The sequence below is a fragment of the Vitis vinifera genome, chromosome 15 (genome assembly GCF_030704535.1).
Source record: "Vitis vinifera cultivar Pinot Noir 40024 chromosome 15, ASM3070453v1".
In the NCBI taxonomy this organism is placed as follows: Eukaryota; Viridiplantae; Streptophyta; class Magnoliopsida; order Vitales; family Vitaceae; genus Vitis; species Vitis vinifera.
Genome location: NC_081819.1, coordinates 9,870,465 through 9,897,062, shown reverse-complemented (window position 1 = coordinate 9,897,062; position 26,598 = coordinate 9,870,465). Strand labels below are relative to the sequence as shown.

The 26,598-nt window shown below is 38.3% G+C and overlaps 1 protein-coding gene across 1 annotated transcript in view; it reads left to right on the top strand.

The window, feature by feature from the left end:
- LOC100267470 (protein transport protein SEC23 C) overlaps positions 1 to 26,598 on the top strand; it is a 56,860-nt gene that overhangs the window by 24,344 nt on the left and 5,918 nt on the right. The window contains exons 5-8 of the mRNA XM_002265065.5: positions 7,874 to 7,949; positions 8,030 to 8,205; positions 8,304 to 8,385; positions 21,952 to 22,029. Coding sequence (XP_002265101.1) covers positions 7,874 to 7,949; positions 8,030 to 8,205; positions 8,304 to 8,385; positions 21,952 to 22,029 — 412 coding nt within the window. The remainder of the gene's footprint in view (positions 1 to 7,873; positions 7,950 to 8,029; positions 8,206 to 8,303; positions 8,386 to 21,951; positions 22,030 to 26,598) is intronic.

The window sequence follows — 26,598 nt, the reverse complement described above, 5'->3', positions numbered from 1 at the left end:
ACGTAATTTTGGGCAATGGAACTCTATATAAAAGGAAATTGATATGAATTTGTTGCAAGATTAAAAAATAAGATAATAAATGCTTTGTGAGATTTGAAGTGGCTTAATTTTTGGACAAGATGATAGAATGTTGGCTAAGATGGTTTTGTTATGTAAATGAAAGATAGATGATTACATTAGCCATCATAAGATTCAACAGTGGCATCATGAGAACAGGTTGATTAGAGGGAGAAAACCAGTCCAAGTGAAAAATATCGTAATTTGAGTATGTAGGGAAGGATATGATAGAGACCTTAACATAGGATCTTTAGATTTCCTGTGCTGTAGAATTGTTTTTGAATTATTCAATCAGATGACAAGGTTAAAGATCACTGAAAAGAAGACAACAAATCCTTAAAATTCACACCAAGGTTCCTCAGTAATCACACCTGAGGTTTGCTATGCAATCACACTTTGGAAGAAGATAATCACATCCTAGAGGAAGCATAATAGATGGTGAAAATTGATATTAAAATTTTGGTCCACTTTGAAAGATTGTATAGGTATATATGGACCCTTATGAATCTTTTCCTTAATAAATTTTCTAATTTCTTATTTTTCCTTAAAGAAGTAGGAATAAATATAGGAAAGGAATATTATTTAGAAATTAAAAGAAATAAAAACTTTCCTAATGTGATAAGAAGAGTAAAAAAAAAAAATAGAAACTTAACAAAAGGTAAACCACTGCTTACAATAGAAACTTATCAAAAGATTCAACCTAACCTAAGCTATGTTAAGTCTCAACAGAAACTTAAATCATTGTTGTTGTCCCAATAAGGCTGTTGTATTGGAACCAACTTTTCCTCTACTTTTCGAAGTCTTCAAAGGATATTTCCAGCAGTGTTCCTCATCATCTTTCCTTGGCTTGGAAAAACTCAACTCTGATAGGTAAAATGAATGATAGCTCTCATGAAAGTCGTAATTTAAACATTGAAATTCGTTGGAGGTAATCCAAGTACATCAGAAATGGTGAGGAACACTGCTGGAAAAACTCAACTCTGAAAGTCGTAATTTAAACTCTGAAATTCGTTGAGAGACTTTAATGATTGGGAGTTGGATATGGTTGGGGATTTGCTTTATCTTGAGGGGTCATAGGCCTTCTTTGGAGGAAGATTCAGTTATGTGGAGGCGAGGAAGAAATGGTCAGTTCAGGGTCAAGGAAGCTTATAGGTTGTTGGCCAATCCTAATGACATAGTATTTCCTTCAAGGTGCATCTGGGTGGATAGGGTGCCAACTAAAGTTGCTTTTTTCGCTTGGGAGGCAACGTGGGAGAAGGTGCTCATTCTGAACAGGCTCCAAATAAGAGGGGTGCAACTTCCTAATTGTTGTTTTTTGTGTGGTTGTGAAGAAGAAAATGTAAATCATATTCTTATACACTGTATAGTGGCTAGAGCTTTGTGGGATATTATTCTTGGGTTAGTAGATGTTAAATGGGTCTTTCTAGAAACTGTAAAGGAGGTCTTAACTACCTGGAGGGGCCCCTTTGTGGGGAAGAAAAGGAAAAAAGGTTTGGAAATCCATATCGTTGTGTATTGTTTGGACGGTTTGGAAGGAGAGGAATAGGCTAGCTTTTAGGGGGGTGTGTGTTGAATATCCAGAAATTAAAGAATTTTTTTGTTTGTAACTTATGGAGCTAGGCCAAATTGTATGTAGGCGAGGAGTCTCTCTCCCTTATAGGCTTTTTGGAGTGGGTAGCATCCACTTAAGGGGAGGTGAATCTTTTCTGGTCTTGTTGCTCTTTTTTGAGGCCTTAGACGCCTTGTATATTCCCTGTATGCTTTGTGGCTTTTAGCCTCTTTTTAATGCATTTCTTGTTTACTTATCAAAAAAAAAAAAAAAAAAGTACATTAGAAAGACCTAATAGCATGGCCAGCCACTCATAAAGATTATTTTTTGTCTTGACAGTTGATTTCTATTTATCATCAAATCTCATTTTAATTTGGTGGTAACCACTCATTAAATAAAATCTGTCATAATGTCTACATATCTTCGAGTCAAGGAATCAGAACCTGTATTTGATTATTGTCTTATTTATTGCACGGCTTATCAACACTTGTACACCAACTACCATCCTTTCTAGGTGTAAGCAAAGGTGCAACACATACACTTAGAAGTTATTTACCTTAACACAAAGGAAGATGGTTGCAAGGATCAGAATTCTACACATGCTTTATTCTGCATTTCCTTAAAATTTTCCACAATCTATAAGGCAGTATTGTGGAGTAAATGGTGATGGAGTCCCCCAGAGGGAGATGCTAGTTCGGTGTTGAATTGAAATCTCAAAAGATTTTGATAGAGGAGGTCAAAGGGAAGGTGATTGGAAAGACTTGTCAGAGGGGTTCAAGCTTTTCTACTTGGATTAGGTTTGGAGGTAAGGGCTTGACTTTGCTGGTGGAAGGGGTTGAGGTTTGCTGTGCTGATGAGGGTGGGAAACCCTTTAGAAAGGATTGGGTGGAGGGTGGTAGAAATTATAAGGTGGTGCTGTGCAGTAATAGAGCATTGTATTGCAACTTTACTGGAGGAGAAGAGGTTCTCTTTAGCATTCCCTGAAGGAAAATGTTTTGTGGGGATTTGAAAGATTTTGTCTAGTAAGTCGAGGAGTCTTGGTGTTTCTCCTGCTCTTAAGAGCATGGATGAGCCTTTTGCAATTTCTAAGTAGGTAAATGTCTCTTGTGATCATTGAGTTAGGAAGGGTTCCTATGTAGAGGGTGTCCAAAGTTAGAGCAGAGCCAAGTTCTGCTATTTGGATTCAAATTGAGGAGGAGGAGGTTGACAAGAATTTAGAAGCTTTGAATTGTAGTCTTGTGAGCAAATTGGGGGTTTAGATCATGCTGCTTTAAGGGAATGGGCTTTGCTCAATAGGCACCTTAAAGGGAACCTTCAATTGGCCTTGTTGGGGGGAACCCCTCATCCTCTTTGAGTTGGAATTTGGTAGTTAAGTTGAGAGAGTGCTTCACTCGGGGTATGAACCTTTTTGATGGAAAAAAATTCTTTTTTTGGATTAGTAAAACCCCTTTATGGAGTGCTTCAAGGAGGAGTCTTGCACTCAAGAAGCGTGGGCATGGGTTATGGGCCTCCCTTTTCATCTTTGGAGAAAATATTTGTTTAAAAGGTTAGGGGATGCTTGTAGGGGGTTTGTGGCCATTGATGAGACACATCAAGGTGTTGGATTTTGCAACGGGCCATAATCCTAGTTGAGAATAGGGGGTGGAAGGTGCCAAGTTCTCCGCATGTGGTGGTGGGAGCCTCTTGCAATGCGGTTTAGCTTTGGTGAGAGATTCCACCATGGAGAAGTGAGATGATGTCTTTTCTGGATTTTATAAAGAGGCAAGTTGAAGAAGAAAGTGGGGATTTGTCATGCTTGGAAGTGAGAATGGGAGATAGGGCTTCTGGAAAAGTGGTTGGACAAGTGTCAAATGAAGGCTCATTGAATTCTGGAAAAGGTGTGGAAGGTAATGACTATGTTACTTGTTGGGTGTAGTTGGGGCATGGTAGGTTTTCAGGTGAGTTGGAAACTAATCCATCAATTTCTACTAGTAGGGGTGGTGAGGTTGAAGATAAGGTTGCTGGCCCCTATGGCTGTTTTTTGGTTGCCAAAGGATTTCAATCCAAGTTGGGCCTAGTAGAGGAAGTGGAGGCTAGTAGACTGAGTTTGGTGAAGGCCTATGGGACTTTTGTGGAGTTGGGCCTGGGATGCTCTAAGGAAGTGAGTATTTTTGGGCCTGGTCACTCTAGGTTAATATCTTTAAATCTTTCCATATTAGAAAGAACTTGATGGAGACCTTGCTTAGATCCCTCTTGGATTGCATGGAAGAGCAAAAACAATATGGATCCTTATGCATTAAAGTTGTTCCATCCAAACAGAGTCAGTCACTAATGAGGCTTTGGTTGTCAAAGCCAACGTGTTCTAAGGTACAGATCTTAGGGCTCTTTCTTCTTTAGGGGGAGGGTTTTCTTCTTCTTGTTCTCCTTTTCAGTGGTAGAGTTCCTTGATTAGGGGAGAGACTGCAGTGTGGCCTTAGGAAATGAGCTCAGAGGGGGGGATGAGTTTGGAAGGGGTGCCGATGCAGTGAGGGGGCATTTGAGAATGGTACTCCAAGATGGTTTAGCTATGGTCTTCCTTGAAAACCCTTCTTCTAAGTTGGAGAGCAATGCAATCTCAGAGAGCCGAGGATTTACAGGTCTAGAACAGGAGGGTGCCTCTAGTCCTTGGGACAAAGAAGATTTGCTTTCAAATAGGGCCTTTAACAATTTGGAAGATTTCAATAGGTTTATTGGAATGCTAGTCGAGGGCTTTGAAGAGGAAACTTAGTCCTTGTTGAGAAAAATGGAGGCAAAAATTGGAGGTAGGACCCTAAGCCAAGGGTGGAAGAAGAAACAATCTTCCACTTTTCAGTTTGATAGTGAGTTAAGGAGATTAAACTGCTTGATTAGCTACGAAGGTTCATTTGATGTGGCCAGGAGGGGTGGAAAAAATAATTGGGATTTGGTTCTGGTTGATTGATGAAGTTAAAAATTCTATTTTGGAATGTGAGAGGGGCTAATGATGATGAGAAAAGGAAATTAATTAAGTTTGTGATTAGGTTACACATCTGTCTTGCCTTCTAGAAACAAAGGTGCAAAAGACGTCAACACATATGGTTAGAAGTTGAGGGGTTGGTAGATTTTTGGACTGGGGTGCAGTGGAAACCTGAGGTGCATCAGGTGGCATTTTGGTTTTCTGGGACAACATGGTTTTGGAGTTGTTGGACATGGAGTGTGGAGGTTTCTCCATCTCTTATTGCTTTAGAAATTGTGAGGATGGCTTTGTTTGGATCTTCACTGGAGCGTGCAAGCTTGTTTTGAGGGGGGAGAAAGAGGATTTTTGGGAAGAGTTGGGAGCTATCAAGGACTTATGGGAAAACCTGTGGTGTTTTGGTGGGGACTTCAATTGTTTCAGATTTCTAGAGGAAAGAAGGAATTCCTTGAGACTTTTTGCAGAAATGAGATGCGTTTAAGATTTTATAGAGTTTTGTTTGAGGGGCCTTCCTCTTTATGGAGGTCTATTTATTTGGTGTGGAGGCTTGAATTCTCAGTCATTCTTGGGGCTGGACTGTTTCTTGGTTTCAGAAGAGTGGGAGGATCACTTTTCAGGCCTTTCATAATTTGTGCTTCCCAAGCCTGTTTCAGACCATTGTCCCATTGTTCTTGGGGGTGGAGGGATCAAAAAGGGCAAAATATCGTTCAGATTTGAGAATATGTGGCTTAAGACTGATGGATTCAAAGATCTCATTAGAAATTGGTGCACGGGTCATGTTGTCTATGGATCTAGCAGGCACTGCCTGGCAGTGAAGCTAAAGGCTCTTAAGGTGTGGAATAAAGAAGTATCTGGAAATGTTTCTTTTAACTAGGCAGAGGCTTTTTCTCATATTAGCTTTTAGGATTCTAAAAAGAGAGTTCCTCCTCTGTTGGTTAAGGAGGTAGAGGCTAGAAAGGTGGCTTTGGATGAGTACAAAAAGTGGGCTTTAATGGTAGAAACTTCTTGGAGACAAAAATCTAGAGAAACTTGGTTAAGGGAGGGAGATAAGAATACCAAGTTCTTCCACAAAAAGCTGTATACTGTTTCATGAATAAAACCTTTAGAGAGGAATTCCTCAACTTATCTTCTAAGCTCGATATGCTCTAATGGATTCATACTATATGCTAGAAGGTAGGGCAATTGACGACTTGATAGCAAATCAATGTCATGTTGAACTCTTTTCTTTAATGGCAGTTCATTAGGCAAATCATCTGGGGCAAAATCAGAAAAATTTGATGGCAATTTAGATGGTTTTGGAGGTATGTTTTAAGAATGAAAGAAGGCTTCTTTTCAGTTTAAGAAATGTACTTTTGACTTTTCTTCTTGATGTTTCTTTATTTGCTTCTACTCATAAGCTTCAAAACAATGGTTTTTTTGTTGATTAAGAAAGAACGTGTACATCCTTATGGTGGTACACATCTGGATCATAAACCAAGGTCGATCAAGTAAAAAATGTGACAATTTTTGATAATTCAATCAAATTTTCTTAGGTGGAACAAAGGTAATAGTCATAGCGATGACTTCACACACCATATGGAATCATTATAAGAATAATGGAAATAGAAAGCAAACATCATTTTGTTCCCAGAACAGAAGTATTACTGATTCATGCTACGTTTTATGGTTGCCCAGGTGGCTTTTGTTTGCAACTTCAACCTTCTAACACTTGCTTCAGAAACTAACTTCATGTTTCTGCCCCCTAGAATTGACTTGTGAGCTTCATTCCCACAACGTACTATCGTTTGAAATATAGACATATGCTTGCAATATTCACTTTCTTGCTTTGGTGTAGAGAGAATGCATCTCATGAGTGATGAAGACGGAGAATCTTTATCCATGTCTTAAAGATCATCAACATTTAGGGGTCCAATTTCACAGGAGGAATCATTACCTTAATCATTATCTTGTGCTCTCATCTCTTCTGTCCTGATATTGATGTTCGCATTTCTCTTAGTCATTGCCATATTGTATGTCCTCTTTCTTTGCACTGAAAATGGTAGTCCTTGCTTTCCCTCCTTCAATCATCATCTACATGAATCCTATTATTTGAATCAGCAGCATTATTAGCATTAAAGTCACCTTGCATTGTGAAGGTTTTAGTTCTTTCATTCTCTTCATGCTTTCTTGAAGCTATCTTCTTGGTTGGGGAAGAAATCCTTCTAGTTAGGGTTGTTTCAGATTCTTATTCATCTTCAAGACCAATTGAAATGCCTTATCAACATCAAAGAGATGATGTGGCACCATTTGGTTATGAATTTCAGCCTTTAATCTCGGTTTAGATTGAGAAAGAGCTTGAAAAGGAACTTCAACTCCCTTGCACTGAATTTTAGCTCTTAAATCTTGTTTGCATATCCAATTATGATCATGTCTTTGTCTAAGATTAGTCAATTGATCATACATGTCATCTTTATAACCACAAGGCAGAAGTTTTCGTTTCATCTCTTGTTTCATCTTTTCCTAATTAATCATCAGCCTACCAATTCTGAGATCATTCCCTATTGCTGTTCATCAAATGTGAGCTTGTTCAACCAGTTTTATAATAGTAAATTGATGGCTATCCAACAACTCTGAGACAATTCTCTCACCTGTCCACCAAATTTGAGCTTGCTCAACATGTTTCATATTACTAAAATGAACCCATTTTTCTCAACATGTTGTATCAATTAAAATCTCTCTTTCTAAGGGAACCAACCAATCTAAAAAAGTTGGAGGATCAATTTTTTCTGGAAAAATCTGGTAGTACTTGATTCAGTTTCTTCATCACTTCACCAGCTATATCACATCAATCGTGTCTCACACTGATCTAACTCCACAACATTGTTTGCCATGTCTAAGAGAGTGGTTGGAGACCTTTTAAGATAATGTAATTTCCCAGGATTAGTTCTATGAGGCAGAGTTGGGTCTACTCCTTGCATATTACATGCTTTATCAACATGGAGAAAGCAAGTGGTTGTGGTTCAGTGTTTTTATATGTCATTTAGCATATGATACTGTTCAGTGCTCTGTTTTGTTCTTGTTCTCTCTCTCTCTCTCTCAGTTATCCTCATCTTGGTGGTATTTCTTCTTTCATTCTTTTAAAAAAAAATTATTTCTCATCAAAGGAAAAAGGAAGCGTCATGTAAATTGATCTGATGTCTTGATTTGTTTATATATCCACCCACTTGCATGCATGCCTTTAGCTGAGCTGAGGTTCGGTTTTTGCATCTCTTTGAATCTTCGATCATTTGAGCTGGAGAGCCTTCTTAATCTTATTTTGCCTTTGAACTGATATGCAGTGGTATATTTGAGATAAACTGCTCAAAGGATATCAAAGTTCAGGGCATTATTGGTCCCTGTGCATCTCTTGAAAAGGTATAATTTGAAGTGTTCTAGTGGTCTCTCTTTTCTGCTGGTTGCATTTCACATGTTTAGTCATTGGTGCTTTTGTGCAGAAAGGTCCTTTGTGCTCTGATACTGTTGTTGGTCAGGGGAATACCAGTGCATGGAAGTTGTGTGGCCTTGATAAAGATACATCTTTATGTTTAATATTTGATGTTGTGAAAAAGGACATCCCAGATGCTATTGGCCAATCCACAAGCAACCAGTTTTACTTCCAATTCTTAACATAGTATGGACTCTACTCATGTGCTTTCTGGAGCAATTAATCTATGTAGAGATTCCCATAGATGGAGATATTTCTGACTTATTACAGATATTTTGCTTTAGTTACCAGCATGGCAATGGTCAGATGAGACTTCGTGTAACAACCCTGTCCAGAAGATGGATTGCTGGACCTGGAAGCATACAGGCAAGTTCCACTGTTACATTGCATCATTTGAATGCTAATTTTGTTTTCTGTATTGCTTCTAATTATTTGTCATGCCCATAGAAATTTAGGAAGATAAAGCTGAGTAAATTTTCCAACTGGAAAAATTTCTTATGAGTTTTCCCAAGGTCAGAGATTCCCTACTATAAACAGATGTCCCTTCTAAATTGTTGCATATGCACTCAAATTGAACAAAATTTTTCCTCAATGCTAGAATTCCTTTCTTTTTGCATCTCCTTTATCATCTTCTTCTCGAATCATAAAACTCTCCAGGATCACACACCACCACATTGTTGGATCATTATTTTCATATCCTTAATAGTGTGAAAAGAAGGTCTGGTTTCAAGCTGTTCAAGAATAGTTTACTAGTTACATCTTTTCCATTGGATTGTAGTTGGACCATAATCATTCTCTAACAAATAGTTAAGCCAGCATTTCTGGAGCAAAACTGTCTTGAGTAATTATGATACTGTTGGTAAGCTGGGAAATTGATAGACTGGCTGAGAGAGGTCATCCCTTATTGAGTTTGTAGGAGACTAGCCCTCCCCTAAACTATACCCTGGGCTGTATTTTCAGGGTGCGGTTTATGATATTGTTGGCATTATTTGCCTGAAGGATCCTTGTTCTCTTTCATATGCCTTTTCTATTAATATTATGCTTGTTTGTTATCAAACTAAAAAAGAAAAGAGTATCTTATGTTTATTATGAGTAGTTATTGATTTCTGACTTATGCTATAAAGTAGTAAGTAAAACATATGTGATACTCCACAGATTAAATAAGTTGGCATGATACTTGACAGCATAAGTGAGTTGGTACTCTTTTGACATTAAGTATATATATCGATCCAGAAAATCAACAGCCTCTCATAATACAATGTACTGTTCTTGCTGTGATAAAGTTTTTTACTATTTGGCTTCATTTTCTCTTGAACATCTAGGGCAGTAGTGCAGCATATGCTAGGTATTTTGGTTGGGGTCTGTGCAAGTGAGAACTATATAGATATTCGGCAGGAGCGTATTGCTCATGTCTGTAGGTTGTTCATTTTATTTCCGTATTACAATAATATAAACTACACTTATAGCTGTTAGAATAAGTAGGAAATAAAAGAAAGAGGATGAGGAGTTGTTTAGAAAGACAAAAAGAAATTGTATGTGTGTATAAAAGAGTAAAATAAAACCTTTTACTTTAGCATCATGCCCAAAATGAGTTTAGTCTTTTATCAGGATCGCTGGGACACAATAAATGAGGATCTCTTCAAAGATTTTCTGAATTCTTTGATAATGGTATAACTAAAAAGAGTGAAGAGTCGAAGCACTGGAGTTTTTGTGTCTTATCCTCTTTATCAGTTTGGTGATTAGTCTCAGTAAGATCATTATTAAAGTTTGTTAATAGTCTTAAGTAAGGTCCAGATGGTTTTCCTTTGGCTTTCTGGCAGCACTATTGGGACTTTCTTAAGAATGAAGTCTTGGGTCTGTTAAGGGAATTCCACACCCAAGGATATTTTGAAAGTATTCTTGATGGGTGAGTTAAAAGAAAAAGAAGGATTTTTTGGTCTACCTTTATTCTTTTTTCCTAACCATTTGTAGCACTCATGGCCATAGCTCTAACTCAATTATTTCTTAATAATTGCAGACAAATGTCTTTTCTGCTCCTGTGTCTAGTGAGGTGTGTGGGCCCAAATTTGTTTGTTTCAATGTGGGCAACCTTTAGGTTAACTTTCTTCTTGGCCTGTCTTCGCTCTTGCCCATCACTTTGTGGTGTGGTATTGCACAAAGGCCTAACCCTTGGGGGTGCGGTAATACATCTAAGATATTATTCCATTGAACATACCCCCCTAGATCTAGGAATAGCAACACAGACTAAATGCTTGGTCCAAGCCAATGAACTTACTCCAAAGAGTCTTGACAAATGATGATTAAAGGAGTCTAAATGCCATGTTATTAGTTCGAGTAGTTTAGTGGGAAGTTTTTATAAATTTCTAGATAAAAGTTTTGGCAATCAGGCTAAAGAAAGTTATAGTAAGAGTGGTGTTCAATTCTTAGAACACTTTTGTGCAAGATAGGCAAATCCTAGATGGAGCCCTAAGTGCAAATGAGGCTATAAATTCAAGATTAAGGAGCCCAAGGGGGGGAGTGGTTTGTAAGTTGGACCTTAAGAAAGCCTATGACCACAACTAAAAACCTTTCCATTTCAGCCATATTTGGTAATGATACTTCCACGTCTTGGGATCTTATCTTTCGCTACAATCTAACGAATGTGGAGATTGAGGATCTTGAAAGACTAATGTCTTTACTTTCCCATGTTCATTTGACTCCTTCTATTCTAGATGTGAAAGTTTGGGTTCCATCCTCTTCAGGAGGTTTCTTATTAAAATCTTTTCTTTTAGTCTCATCCAATTTCTCATATTCTACTCCTTTCTACCTAGCTCATTTTTTTGTGGAAATCAAGAGTCCCCTCTAAGTTCATGGCTTTCGTCTGGTTAGTGACACATAAGAAGATAAATACCAATGACATGCTATAGTTGAGAAGACCTTTCAAAACCCTTAGCCTTGATTGGTGCATTCTTTGTAGGAGTAGTGAGACAGTTGATAATCTCTTCTTACATTATCCGATTACTCTGGGATTGTGGCATAGGATTTTCTCATAGGCAGGGATAGCGTGGGTTCAATAAGACAGTGTTCGTGATATGATGATAATTTCTTTCAAGTGTTTTGGAAACTCTATTAAAGGCAAGACTCTTTGGAGGATCGCGTGTCTCTCTTTGTAGTGGATTGTGTGGAGAGAGTGGAAGGCTAGGGTCTTTGAGAACACTTGGAAGACGCCAGAGATGATGTGGGATGCGTGTCATTTCTTTATTTCTTTTTGGGCTTACTGTACAAACATTTTAAACCTTATCCTTTGAGTGTAATTCGGCTTAGTTGGTTGTCAATTTGCACCCTTTAGGGTAGGGTCTACAGGGCCAGGAGTTGTAACACCTATATAGGCTTTTGTTTGTTTTGTATAGCTCCTATATAGAGGAGGTTTACTTAGCTCTTTTTGATCAGGTCTGTATTTCATGAGGAGGATTTCTCATCTTTCTTATGTTTTGTTTATTCTTAAGTAATACATATGTTTGTTTTTGATTAAAAAAAAGAAAAGAAAAAGAAAGCCTATGACCATGTCAATTGGACTTTTCTTTTGGAAGTGTTGCAGAAAATGGGTTTTGGATGGGGGTGGGTTGATTAGATTGAATTCTATGTATCAAACTAGGTTTTTTTTGTCTTGGTTAATAATTCGCCAGTTGGTTTCTTTAAGAGATGAAGGGGTCTAAGGCAAGGGAATCCTCTATCCTCATATTTGTTTGTGGTAGTGATGGAGGCTCTCAGTATTCTGTTAAGAAAGGTGGGGGAGGGGCACTTCATTTCAAGCTTCAAGGTAGGAGGCGGAAGGAGTAGAGATTTCTCACCTCCTATTTGTGGATGATACCCTGCTCTTTTGTGAGCCTTGTTTAGACCAATTGATTTACTTGAGTTGGGTCTTGTTTTGGTTTGAACTTTCTTCTAGGCTGAAAATTAATTTGAATAAAAGCGGGTTGATTGTTGTGGGAGAGGTCGCTAATGTTCAGGAGGTTGCCTCTTTATTGGGTTGCAAAGTGGGGAAGCTTCCAACTACTTATTTGTCGCCTTCCTATTTTGACATGATGAAATCAGAGCACTTCAAGTATATTTATTTATTTATTTATTTTTGATAGGAAACGACAAAGGAATATATTGATAGAAAAAAAAGTACAAGAGAAGGATGATGAATCCTCCCACCAAAGAAAACTAAACTACAAGAATACGAAAACAAGAAAATACAATGTAATAACGAACAAACGCTCTAGACTAAACCAACCCAAAGGAATTGCACGCCGTTAGCCAATCAAGTTGTAACACATTAAGGGGAGTCCCCTTAAAAACCTTGGAACAAAAAACCCAAAGAGAAGCAAGGAAATGAATAGAATCCCAAAGATTCTCTGAATTCCTTGCTTTGTCCTAAAAAATCATCGCATTTCTTTCCCGCCACATAACCTAAATTATAGCAATACACGCAGCTTGCCACAAAATTATCCCTCTCTTAGATAAACCAAAACCATTGTAATTGATGGACAACATGTCGGAAATGGTCCTCGGGGGAACCCAATCCGTCTTGGCTAACTGAAATAATTTGTGCCACAACTCCATCGTTAAAGAACAATGTAGGAAAAAATGATCTGCTGATTCTCCATGCCTCATGCACAACTTACAAATATCAGGACTAAAAGCTTTGTAAGGTCTTTTCAATTGTAGCAAGTCATTAATAATTTCCTTCTTGTGTGCCACCAACTACACAAAGGACTTGACTTTGAAAGGGACTTGAGAATTCCAAACGAACTTAGTTGGGAAAATTGGAGGAGAACTAGAACATTGGGATAAGGCAAGAAAGAAAGATTTGACTGTAAAAAAGCCCTGAAGAAGATAAAGACCAGGATCTCGCATTTGAAACCAAAGATGACAAATGCAGACAATCAAGTGACCACATGAGACCTTCTAAATCTTCTATCTCAGAATAGGATAGGTTGCGGTGAAAATTAAAGTTTTAAGAGAAGGGACGAGTAGAACCGAGAATTGAAGAAATAAGAATATTTTTATCCGTGACTACTCTAAATAGTCTTGAATATTGGGATCCCAAAGGTTGGTCCCCCCACCACAAGTCTTCCCAGAACTGAATTCTTTCCCTATCTCCTATCATAAACCGAGTAAACTTGGAAAACTCCTGAAAGACTTGTGCAATAGCCTTCCATGGATAATGATATGACCATCTGACTATAGTGTTGGCATGCCAACCATTAGAGTGTGATTCGTAAATGCTTAAAATAACCTAATGCCATAGAGTTGAACCCTCCCTAGGGTACCTCCACAACCATTTCCCTAAGAGAGCGACATTCCTTAGATCAATCTTCCCAAATCCCAAACCCCCTTTTGCCTTCGGCTTACACACTGCATCCCAACTAACAAAATGATCTCTTTTACCTTTCTCAACCCTTGATCATAAAAAATCCTTTTACAATCGCTCTATTTTTGCAGCCACTGAAGCGGGTATCTTAAATAAAGAAAGGAAGTAGCAAGGCAAGATTGGATAAGAGTTATCCTACCTCCAAAAGATAAATAAGCCTTTTGCCAACCATCTAATCTTCTTGAGATCCGAGACAATCGCTGGATCCCAAAAGCCACAAGCCTTGGGATTCCCTCCCAAATGAAGACCCAGGTAGGGTATAGGCCAACCAGAAGCCTTGTAATCAAGCAATTTGGCCAACCTAGAAAGATGATTCTGTTCAAGATTGATGCCATAAATATTACTCTTGTCAAGGTTAGCCTTAAGCTCAGAAATATGCCCAAACACTAGCAATAAACTCTTGAGAGTCTGCAATTCTTCCTCACTAGTGTTAGAAAAGAAAATGGTATCATCTGCAAATTGCAAATGGGACACCCTTATACTGTTCCTACCCACCCTGAATCCCTCCAACGAATTTCTTTCCTCTACTCTCAATAACATCCTGCTCAGTATATCTGCGACTAAAGTAAACAAAAAATGGGATAAAGGGTCGCCTTGTCTTAAGCCTCTAGATGCCTTGACCCACCCTTTAGTGTTTCCATTCACTAAGACTACAAAAGATACTGTAGACAAACAACCTCTCATCCATTTCCTCCATCTAGGACTAATCCCCTTCTTCTCTAACATATGATCCAAAAAATCCCAACTCACATGGTTGTAAGCCTTTTCAAAGTCGATTTTGAAGACGACTCCTTCCTCCCCTGAACGTCTTTTCTCATCCACTATCTCATTGGCTATGAGAACTGCATCCAATATTTGTCTCCCTTGAACAAAAGCGCCTTGAGTAGAGTGGATAGTTTCGTGTAGTACCCCTCTTAGATGCCCGGATAACACTTTGACTATTACCTTGTAAAGACTAGTGATCAGGCTAATAGGTCTAAAGTCTGAGATTTTTTTTGTCATGTTTTTTTTGGGCAATAGAACTATGAAGGACGCATTAGTGCTTTGATTGATAATCCTTGCTTCTATGAAACTCTGCAAACACTCTCACTAAATCGTCCTTGATCACATCCCAACAATCTTGAAACACTACAATGGTAAAGTCATCAGGATCTGATGCCTTATCCCTATCCAACTGAAAAATGGTCCTAGAAATCTCTTCTTCAGTAAAAAGGGAGTTTAACCTAGACACACTCTCTTCAAATATAGGGGACCAATCTAAGCCTTCAACTCTGCAAGACTCTCCAATAGGACCCGAGTAGAGCTTTTCAAAGTAAAGTAAAATCTCCTCTGTGATGCTCTTTAAATTATTCAACACTAATCCTCTTTCATTCTCCAACACCTTGATAAATTACCTATTTTGCTTGCCATTAGCCATTCTATGAAAAAACTTTGAGTTACAATCCCCTTCCTTAACTCATTTTTTACCCTAGCTTTTTGTCTCCAATCAATTTCTTCCCTCAAAATTAATTCTTCTAGCTCCCCTTTTCTTAAAGCTCTTTGAACTTGTTGAATATAATGTATGTATAGTATACTATCTTTCCTTGTTAATATAGGTCACATGTATGGTAGTTAGGACTCCTAGCCTTGTATATATATATCTCTCAATTGTAAGTAGAGATCACAATGAATGAGAATAAGGTTTTTCTCCTCTCTCTCTCTCTCTCTCAACAGAACTAAAAGTTCAGAAGTGAGACCCCCTACTTGCTCAATGGCATCAAAGTTCGCTATTTCATTCAGGATGCTTTTTGCCTTTCTTTTAGCACTCCAAAAGAAACCTTATTCCACTTTTTCAAATTGGCCTTAACAAATTGTAATTTCCTTATGAACTTGTGACCTTCCCACCCAGTTCCTTGAAAACCTCTCCACCAACTTCTAAAGCACTCCTTAAAACTGGGATGTTGCAACCACATATTCTCAAACCTAAAAGGTGTTGGGTCCCACTTGAACGGGTTGGTATCCAAAACTATTGGCCAATGATCCGATGTCCTTCAAGGAAGAACTTCTTGAAGGCTTTGAGGAAAGGAATGCGCCCACTCATTTGAGTAAAGAAATCAGTCCAATCTTTTACACACAAGAGACTCTTGCATGTTTGACCAAGTGAATGGTGCGTTCTGTAAAGGTGGGTCAAGCAATTCACATTCTCTTATAAAACCATCAAAGTCCTTCATGCTTGAAGTTAGACTAGAACCTCCCAATTTTTCTGAACTTCTCCTTATGACATTAAAATAACCGCCCACACACCATAACGGAAAAGATAGACCAAAAATGTCTAACAGCTCCACCCAAAAATCCTTCCTAAGTAAGGGACTGTTTGGGCCATAAATTGCGGACAACTATAGAGGGTCCGCATCCATCCAAAGCAAACTTGATTGAGACCGAAAAAGATCTTATTACCACTTCCTCACTGCGCAATTTTTTAGAGTCCTAAATAATCAAAATCCCACCTGAAGCCCTGCACACCGGAAGAGTAGCCCATTCCTTATTTCTGACTGTCCAAACACTACCCACAAACCTTTTGTCACACTAATTTTCTTTTGTTTCCTAGATCATCACTACATCCGGATTCTTTAACCTCAGAAAATCTTTAACCACCCTTCGCTTTTTCCTTGATCCCAAACCTCTGGTATTCCAACTAATTATTTTCATGGAAAAACCTCACAGACCCTCAATCTCCAAACTAGTTCCAACAAGTCTCACAAACTTGTAAAACATCTGCTCTTCCTCCTGGAATATACCTTAATATCCAGAGAGCTTAAAACCTCACGCACTTTAGCCATTTTCACGGGAGACAGGCTTTCAATTTGGAACTCGCCCAATGGGGAGACCACAGTATCACCCTGGCTAACTGTAACCAGGTTGGAAACCTCAATAGGCAAATTTGGTTTAGACTTAATGGAGTTGAAACTCTCGGGCAACTGGTTTGAATAAGCAGACCGGGACTCCACCACAACAAAGTTAGGATTGCCAATAGAATTTTGACATAAAGTACCATCATCGTCTTTTTTGGAAAAAATTTCAGAAATTACTCGATTTTCCATAGGAAATTGAGACTGAATGACTGAACTAGGGAGATCGGGAACAGAAGGACTCAGAAATGGAAGTGCCAAACCAGAAGAAATGGGAAAAGAAGACCAGGGTGACTGAGAAGGTGAGGACAAGTTTACCTCCAAGTTTTTCGCTACCGACATTCCACAAGTCCCCATAAAGCTGAGCCCTTTACCTCTGATTTCTGGATTAGAAGGTAAAAACGTGACTGAAGAACCACGAAGATTGGACCTCACTCGACCCAAAAATCCTTCTTTGTCTTCTTCAAAAAAGGGTTTGCGCACAACCTCTCCACCTCTAGATGACGAAGCCCCTTCCCCCAAACCACACTTTCGAATCCTTGGCGATCGGCAAAAGATGATAGGACTCGCACTGAATCCTCGTTCCCACTGAGCTCCCGCCCCAAAAGCCTCCTTCTTTGGAAGCTCTTCGCTATCTGATGATGGCTTCCCGAGCAAAATAGGCTCGTTGCGACTTTGAAATCTTTGTCGTCGATCAAAACTTGGAGGAAATAGGGTAGTCCACAGCTTCTTTGAACCAAACTTCACTTCCTTCTTCGCGGAGCCTCTCGTCTGAACAACAGGATCAATTGATACTCCTTTCCCCTTTCCCACTACAGAAACTTCTTCACTTCGTAATGAACCCTACTTTTTAGAGGGCTTCTTTTCTCCTGTTCCTTGGCCCAACCTCAACGGGACTCTTAAGTTACAACCTACTTTTGCATCAGTTAGTGGGCTAGATTTGGGAAGAGACTGGGCCTTTCTCTCAAAGGCTCGACCATTCTCATTTGAGAAGGCCTTGTCCCCACCGGCCATAGCTACGCTTGCCATCTCTGTCCCAACTAGCCCAAAGTTCAGTTTTTTTAAATTCAAACTGAACCAGCTGTTCCCCACAACCTGACCACTCTTACCACATGTCCCCACTGGAAGAACTTTAACCAAACTCCTTTCTCCTCCCTTCTTCTTTCTGCCAGCTTCCCCAACACGAAAACTACCTCTAGCCGTTGATCTATCTCTCTCCTCCCGCCTTCCACCACCTGTCCCCGAGTGAGATTCAAAAACCTCTCGAGTTGACTCACCCATTACTTTGCCTCTCCTAACCTCTTCAACTCCGACCACTGCGACATAAATAGTAAACACCCAATCCTCGTCTATCACCTCGATCAAAGCTGGGAGAACTGACTGATCCTTCATTGCAATTCTTACCCTCGCCTTGCTAAGATTAAACAATTTCAACGTTCGCCAATCAATTTCAATCACCGTCCCCCATTGCTCCACTATTTTCTTCAGATGTAACTTAGACCAGATATGAAATGGCAAACCTCGTAATTCAATCCAACCTCCTCTGAACTTCCCCTCAACTTCCGAATTTTCCTTTTATTGACCACCTTCTCAATTGGATTGTATTCCCTCCCTCAATCTTAAGAATCCTTAAATCCTGGAGAAAGAGAGCTTCCTCTATCGTTTCTACAAAAAGAACTCCTTTTCTGCCTGAGAAGGGCACAATCATAGCCACTCCTTTCTTCCTTAAGCTTCTCGTCACAGCTCAGCCAACCTCAACCCATTTAACACTATCTGCATTGCATTCACACACCACGGCTTGCGCTCACCTCCTAATAGGAACAAGTCCACCTCTCCTTGGTCCTTCATCTCTGACTACATTCGCAAAAGACCAGTACAGAGGACCCACGTGATTGTGGATAAACCTTTCCACTCTGTATTGTCTTCTTTTTTCATCTGCATTCGAGGGGGGGACCATTGGCATTGAAGACAACGTGCTTTTTAGATTCTCCCATCCTCTGCCCTTCTTGCTCTCAGGAATAACCAGTAAAGTTGGTTTTCTGATGGTAGCGAACTCCGAAATCCTTATGAACCTTTCGTGGTTGTTAAAGCATACTTCCATCAAATGGACGCTGAATTTTCCCCTGTACTTTCTGTTGAACCCCAAGTGACTCTTCATTTCGATGGCTTTCGTCAAATGTTCGATCAACCACCCGACTTCTTCCTTTTCAAAACCTAAGACATAAACAAAGCCTTTGCTGTGCTCTGTAATCGAGCACCAATTTCCTCTGTGCTCGCCTTCCAACCTAACCAAGAAGGTCTTCCTATCCACAAAGACCTTCAACGTCCTTACCATATTCTCTACACAACTTCAAGAGATAATTTATGGTATTTTTCCCTTCCTCCTCTAAGTGATCCTTTCCTCTTCCCCGGTAACTTGGAACTTTAACTTCCTCAAGTATATTTATCACCTTCCTATCTTGGCATGATGATTTGATCTTTGATTGCTTTAGGGTAGTTCTTAGTTTTATGGTTCTTGTCCATTTCAATCAACTCTATCCCCTTTGCTCCAAATAACTTTATTTGAAAATTTAGAGGCTTTCCTAAAATAAAGGCCTTTGCTTGGTTTGTTACTAATAAGGGTCAATACTAATGATATGCTTTAAGCAAGGGGCTTATAATGTCCTCAACTTGGAGTGGTGTGTCATGTGTAAGAAGAGTGGAGAATCAGCTAATCAATCGTTTTCTTGTTGGCCCAATAGCTTTCACCTTGTGGGTTGTGGCATAAGTTCCTTCATTACCCAATAGATATGACCTTGTGTCATAGATTTTTAACTTTGTTAAGATTGACTAAGTTTTTCTCAAAAGTGTGATAGGGATTTTAATAATTTCCTTTAGGGGTTTTTGGGACTTTGTATGGGTAGGGTTGTATGGAGTATTGCTATCCTAACCCTAATTTGGATTATATGATGGGAAAGAAAATGTAAGGATCTTTGAGGGTGTATAGAGGATGCTAGATGTAGTTTGAGACTTGTTTTACTCTTTCTCCTCCATTTGAGCTTTTGCTAGTGAAGCCTTCACAATCATTCTTTTGAACCTCTTGTTATTAGATTGGAACCTTGTATGCAGGTCTAGGGGATTGGTTGAGAAGATCTTTCTAGCATGGTTACTGCCTTTGAAGGGTTAAGTTAAATTTTGATGGATGTGTACAATAATAAATGCATACTCTACCCATTAGGAGAGTGCTTGTGACTTAGAATTGGATTTTCTATAATGTCAAGTCCCCAAGGGCAAGAACTTTAAATTTGTAATACCTGAAGGGTGTTTAGGTAGTCAAACCCAAGGGAAGCGACTAAAAACTGGTTCAAAAAAATGCTGGAAAATAAATTTTTGGTATTTTCAATATTGGATTTGAGGGGGTGGAGTTGAAAATTGGGAAATTAAACAAACAAAAAATTACTAAGGTTCGGGTTAGCTTAAGGGTTTTCCTTTGTGACTCAAATTTTGGATAGGCGCCACAACATAGAGTTTCCACTCTTTTTGCCCACTTGCCTCTCATGACACCCAAACCAATTTGAGTCAAGCTTCATGAACATAAAATTTGTGACCCATATCTATGATCAAATGCCACTATAAGAGTTTCTACTCCTTCGGTTAATCCTACCACACTAAGATTGATCAAATCTTGTGGGGGCTCTACAATGGTCATCACACCACCATCGGCCTTCTGCTGAGGACATCTTCAAGCAGTAGAGGCATGTGGTGACAACAATGAAGGTGCTGGTTCTTGACCCAACTTGGTCAAACTTGGCTTTGGTGGATTGAATGGGATATCCTAAGCTCACCCTCACCTTAAATGAGAAAATCAAACACTCATGGTACCAGGATAAGAAGATTAAAACTGAAAATTGAAGATTGAAACTAAACACGCAAGTAGTAATACATGATTACAACTAGAGGAAGACTATATTCTTCCTCTTTTTTCCTCCCTAAAAACTAAAAAAAAAAAGAAGAAAATTTCCTATTACCCTTCTCCGTGATTGCTCTCTGGATGCCTCTCCTATCATCCAATGGAAGCTATTTATAGAGGGAACTTGAGAAGTGCTGCAAAGGTTATTGTTGGAGAGATTTGGAATGTCCCCTCATTCTTAACACTGTATAGCCATGAAAACAAGATGATTGGCTAAAGCATTCCACAAAAAGTGGTAATTGTTGGCTTGATTTTGCTCCTTTCCAAGGTATTGACAACAAAGTTTCTGAAGCTCTAAGAGAGAGATGGAGATGGCTAGTGAAACTTAGGGTTGTGTATCTTGGATTCTCTGTTAGAGGGAGAGAAAGAGAAGTAGAGAGAAGGGATGTGTGGAGGGTTGCAGACAGGTTTGGAGAGGAAGCAATGAGAAAACTATGAAAAATGGCCTTGAAAATGCTAGTAGCACAAGTTCACTACTCATAATGGTAGTGAATTTAGTTTTCTCTGTTGGGGGGTAACAAGGTTAGCTACCAGGTTTTGCTACCCTTGGGGTTAGGGGACAGGGTTTTGAAATGGCATTTGTGGCCTCTTTGATGTGTAGCGAGGGGGTTGTGAGGGGTCTTTCTCCAAGGTTGCAAGTTCTTTCAAAATGCTTTGTTTTTCCTGCTTTAATTTTCTTGCAAAACTCACACAGACATATCAAGGCATCTTAAATTGATAAAATGTGATAAATGGAGTGTCCTTGTGCATGGACTGGTGTGAATTTATATGATTTAACTGAGATAAAATGATCAATGTTTGTGCTAATGAAAGAGGGTTTTGCTATTGAGGCTGAGATTTCACCTCTTCAGGTGGGCTTTGTACAGTCCAAAGCTTTGGGTCTTTCTGATCTTCAAGTATAAGAAAGTTTTTGTCATTGTTATTTCTTGAGTACTTAAATAAGGAAAGAAGCTCATGGATCTGTTTTTGTCAAGATTGTCTTCTTGGTTGTGGTGTGGTATGGAAAGGAGTAAACAGTAGCTGGTGGTAAAAAGTTAGATCTGTTTAGCAAAATGCTTGTATGATTTAGCTGCAGTTTTGGAGTGTAATCATGTGGAGACGGGGTCAGATTTGTCAAGATTGTCTTCTTGGTTGTGGTGTGGCTCTCATGGAAAGGAGTAAACAGTTGCACATTTTAAATGGGAAAGTTGATACTTTAGGTGCTGGAGTTGATATGAACTTCTGATATGCTTTTCCTCAATATGGAAGGAATTTTCTGGATTTTCTTTTGTAGTTTCTTTTTGTGAATAATGGTTCCCTCTCTTAGGTGAGTTGATCTATTTTTTGAGGGTTAGCAATGCTGATTGTTTCATTGGATGCAGTGTATTTTTTTTTTTTTTTTTTTTTTTTACGTTGCTGAAAATCTTGATTTTGTATTGATTGCCTTGGAAAATATGGAGGTTTTTATTTATTTTTATCAAATCCTATTTAGTTGGATATGTTGTTTATCACAGGCCAGAACATATACTAGAAAAAATTGTTTTTTCTAGTTACATTGATTGTTAAAATTTTCTGTTCCCTTCATATACTTCTAATGGATGATTTACTTCTCAGGTTGCATGCTGTTTTTGTGTTCTTCAGAACTTTATTTCTTTAAATCTTGGTTGTTTCTCTCCAAACTACCATGGACGTGATGGATCTGCTTAAATTCATTGTAGGATCTAATTGCTGGATTTGACCAAGAAACAGCAGCTGTAGTAATGGCTCGTGTCGTTTCTTTCAAAATGGAAACTGAGGTAATTACAAGAAATTATAAGGACATTTTTTTTTAATATTGGAATTGTTTTTTATAATAAATATTGTGAAATAATACTTAATTTACACCATTCCTTGTTTAAGAGAAATAATACCTTCTGATAACTCAATCATTAACAACCACTATGGGATTCCAAAATTAAAATATTCATTATGCCAGTGATTTAAGAAGCTTGTATAGAGAGGCTCTTTCATCCCACACTTATATTGCTGGAAGCCCCTCCAGTTTTGAAGATTTATTAAAACTTCTTTTCAAAGAATATATTTTACCCACTTATATTGTGTTATATTTGTACAAGCAACCATTACAAGGTAAATTATAAACTAAATCAATAAAATATTAGTACAACAATATATAATGTGGAAAAAATTGAGAAGAAAATCTCATTCTTTTAGAATAGTGTACACATCTAGTTATGTACAAAAGGATAAGCCATAGGCATGTTATAGAAAATGGAAACTACTGATTCGTCCCCAATTGGTGTACCTTTGATTCAGTCCTTAGATGAGAGTTATCAACAAAATTTATAAACCTAATTCACCATATACTAGGGTAGCATAGCTAGCATAGCATAGTGGTTCTAGGATCGTCCATAGGGATGAATTTTCATTTCACACGTGATATTAGTTACAACACTGAAATAGTGGTTTTTCTTTTATGAGTTAGCTTTAAAAGAAAACATAAAGTTGGTTGAAAAGGGTTGGTTTTAAGCTAACCAAAAATAGTAATTGAGATTAATTACAAAGAAAAAGGTTTCTTGGAGTTTTAGGTCACTAGGTTCAGGTTCCTTATACAAAAAAGGGAGATTTCGGATCTTTTCCTCGCATTGGGGATTTAACCTATAGTTATTTCTCGAACCGGTGTGTTATAATTGCTTCCCCTTAATGGTTTCAAACACTAAAACTCTTTCACTAAATCATCTTGTAATGGTTCATACCTCTCACCTAGTATTGGCCATTCAAGGTGATCCTTAATCTTGGATTACCCTTCAAAAGCTCGTAAGAGATAACTAATGGATGTCTCCAGTGAGTCCGAAAAGCTTACCAAGTGTTGGCTATTCTAGGTAATCCTACCTTTAAGCCACCTCCCAGAGGCTCGCAAGAGATAACTAATGGATCTCAATGGACGGAGTTTGAAAAGCTTACCAAGTGTTGGCCCAGGTGATTATAAGGGATTTTAAGTTAACTAAAAAGATAAAAACCATTAATAGGTCACAACTTCTCTTCATTTAAAACTGAAACAAGGAAAACTCTCACTTTTGTATCCGGATCCCTTACCTAGCTTCCTTTAGTCCAAGAAACGAAAAGTCTAGCCACTCATCCTCTGAGAAAACAACCTCAGAGGTTGTTTGGCTAGAAAGAAAATAAAATCAAAATGAGTAGGTAAGGCAGAGCAACGCTCTGTATATTTCTTACTAAAAAGAATGTACAAGTCTTCTCTGGAATTTCTTCCGAGAGATTGCAAGTGATCCCCAAGAATTTCTTCTGAGATTCCGAGATATTACAAAAAGAGATATCTTAAGACATATATAGAGAGATATTTTTAACCCCTCAATTAGATATCCTAAATATCTAAAAAGATCTTTAGCTGATTATAAGGAGAGAATAGGTAATTACACAAAATATCTTGAGATAAAAATATAATGGAGTCGGTGAAAAAATATCTGAAGATTACAGGAAGATTTCGCAAGGGGTTGCGAAATTCATTTTCCTCAGTTTCGCAAGGCTTGCAAAAATTTCGCAAGGGGTTGCAAAATTCATTCATAGTTTCGCAAGGCTTGCGAAATTCCTTATTCTCAGCTTCGCAAGGCTTGTACTCCTCTTGAGCAATTCGCAAGCTTGTGAAAATTTCGCAAGGGGTTGCGAAATTGTTGAATGCTAGATTCCTTCTCTGATTCTCTTCCTTGCATACTTGATTGATTTGGCAAAGGCTTCGAAGCTCTCCAAAACTTGGATTCTTCATGTAATTTAGCTTCAACTTGCTTTGCCATGGACTACACAAAGTTCTCCCTCATTCTTGGCTTGTTTTAATGATCAAAAAACTATCAAAAACACCAAAAGTTGCCAAAAACTGATCAGTAATCTTTGCAAGGGTTCTTAATGTGCCAATGAAGTTAAAAGGTAATAAATACTACTCAAAAGTGTTTAAAAGAGTTTATAACAAGCTATAAAAGAGCACTTTTTGAGTAGTAATCAACTACCTTAAACGAAATCCTTATAAATTAGTAAACTAAAACCCTATAAATTAAGTAGTACAATCAGTAAACTAGATCCCTATAAATCACGGATTACAATCAATAAAATAAATCCCTATAAATTAGGATTACATTATCTCCCTATAAAACGTTCCTCTACTTCGCCTCAAGATAGCGAGTGAATATCATGCATTGCCAACTTGCCAATTATTGCTTGAAACATAGTATTGTTCAAACCCTAGGTAAGCACATCCATGAGTTGATTGCCTGAGGAGACATATGGTGTGCAAATGAGGCCACAATCTAATTTTTCTTTGATAAAATGCTTGTCTATCTCTAGATGTTTGGTTTGGTCATGTTGCATAGGATTATGTGCAATATTTCGCTGATTTGTTGTCGTCGAATAGTCTCATAGGCACTTCCCAGTTAATCTTAAAATCTTCTAGGATTATTTTCAACCATTGTAATTCACAAATCCCAAGTGCCATTGCTTTGAGTTTGGCCTTGATGCTTGATCTTGCTACTACATTATGCTTTTTACTCCATATTACTAGGTTTCCACCAAGGAGTGTACAATAGCTTGATGTTGAGCATTTATCTACCACCAATCTTGCATAATCAATATTTGTATAGGCCCTAAGTGTCAAACTTGTTCTTTTCTTGAATAGAATCCCTTTTCGCAGTGTTCCTTTCAGATAGTGTAGTATTTAGTGAATTGATTGGAGATGTGCTTCCTTAGGATTGTGCATAAATTGACTCACCACATTGACAACATATGTAATATTAGGTCTCATGTGTGACAAGTAGATCAATTGGCTCACCGATCTTTAATAGTTTCCTCGATCCACAAGTAGCATCACTATTATTATCACCAAGCTTGTGATTGGGCTTAATAGGTGTGTTTGCTAGTTTACAAGCTAATTGTCCAGTTTCCTTCAACAATTCTAGCACATACTTTTGTTGGGATACATAAATTCTCTATTGTGACCATGCCGCCTCATCACTTAAAAAGGACTTTAATTGGTCCAATTCTTTAATCTCGAGCTCTTTCATTAAACAATTCCTCAAACTATCCCTTCTCATCATTTCCGGTCACTATTATGTCGTCCACATAAACTAAGAAGGCCATAACTCCCCTTGAAGCTGAGTGCTTGATGAATAAAGTGTGATCACCTTGACTTTGTTTGTATCTATTTGTAGTCATCACCTTGGCAAATCTCTCAAACCAAGTATGAAGAGATTGTTTTAAACCATACAAGGCCTTCTTAAGCTTACACACTCTTCTACTTTCTAGATCCTTGCCAAATCCAAGAGGAACTTCCATTTAGATTTCTTCTTCAAGATCCTCATGTAAGAAAGCATTCTTCACATGAAATTGTTGTAAATTCCATTCAAAGGTGGCGGCCAACGATAACAACACCCCAATTGTATTCATCTTGGCTATGGGTTTGAAGGTCCCTTAATAATCTACTCCATAAATTTAGGTATATTCCTCGACAACAAGTCTTGCTTTATACATCTTAATTAATCCATCCACCTTGTATTTTACATTAAAAACCTACTTACAATCCACAAGGCTCTTTCCTTTTGGCAACTCCACTATCTCCCATGTTCTATTTTTTTTTTTCTAGTGCTTCCATCACACCACTCATGGCTTATCTCCACTTTTCACTATTTAATGCCTCAAATTTTTAGTTAGGTAAGGAAAGCTTAATAGGAAGGTGACAATCTATTATAGGATATGAACTGAGCTAGTGGGTATAAAGGGTGTTTGGTACACTCTCTTGTACCTTTCCTGAGAGCACTGGGCAGATTAAGATCATTATTATCAATGATAGCACAAAAATAATCAAAAGAAGATCAAGGTAAAACACCGACCTCATTTCTAAAGATTGGTTCCAACTCTTGGATTTGCACTAGTTCAACAACAAACTCTTTTCTCCTATGGTATACCTGGAGTGGTTGAGTAGGATTGTGAACTAGACTTTAGTTAATGACATGGGACTAGAAGAGGGTGATTTCATAATAGGAAAAAATGGAGTGAGACTAGGATTGATTGTGGGCTTGGACGAGGGAGATTGTGAAATGGAGGGCAAGTCAAGTAAGAATGAATCCTTGTCCTTATCTTCATGCATGATGTCTCCCCCTGAAAATAAGGATGAGTAGAATAATCCTCTCTTTCAACAATGGTCGCATCGGTATAAACAAAAAAATTCCGAGAAGGGATGGGAGAACCAGTAGCAAGTTGGTTAACAAAAGTCAACTATGGTAGAGGTTTGAAATGAAAGGAGAGGGAAGCTCTTGAAGATGGCCATGAGAGGTGGACGGTGCTGGTTTGCAATGGAGTAAAAAACT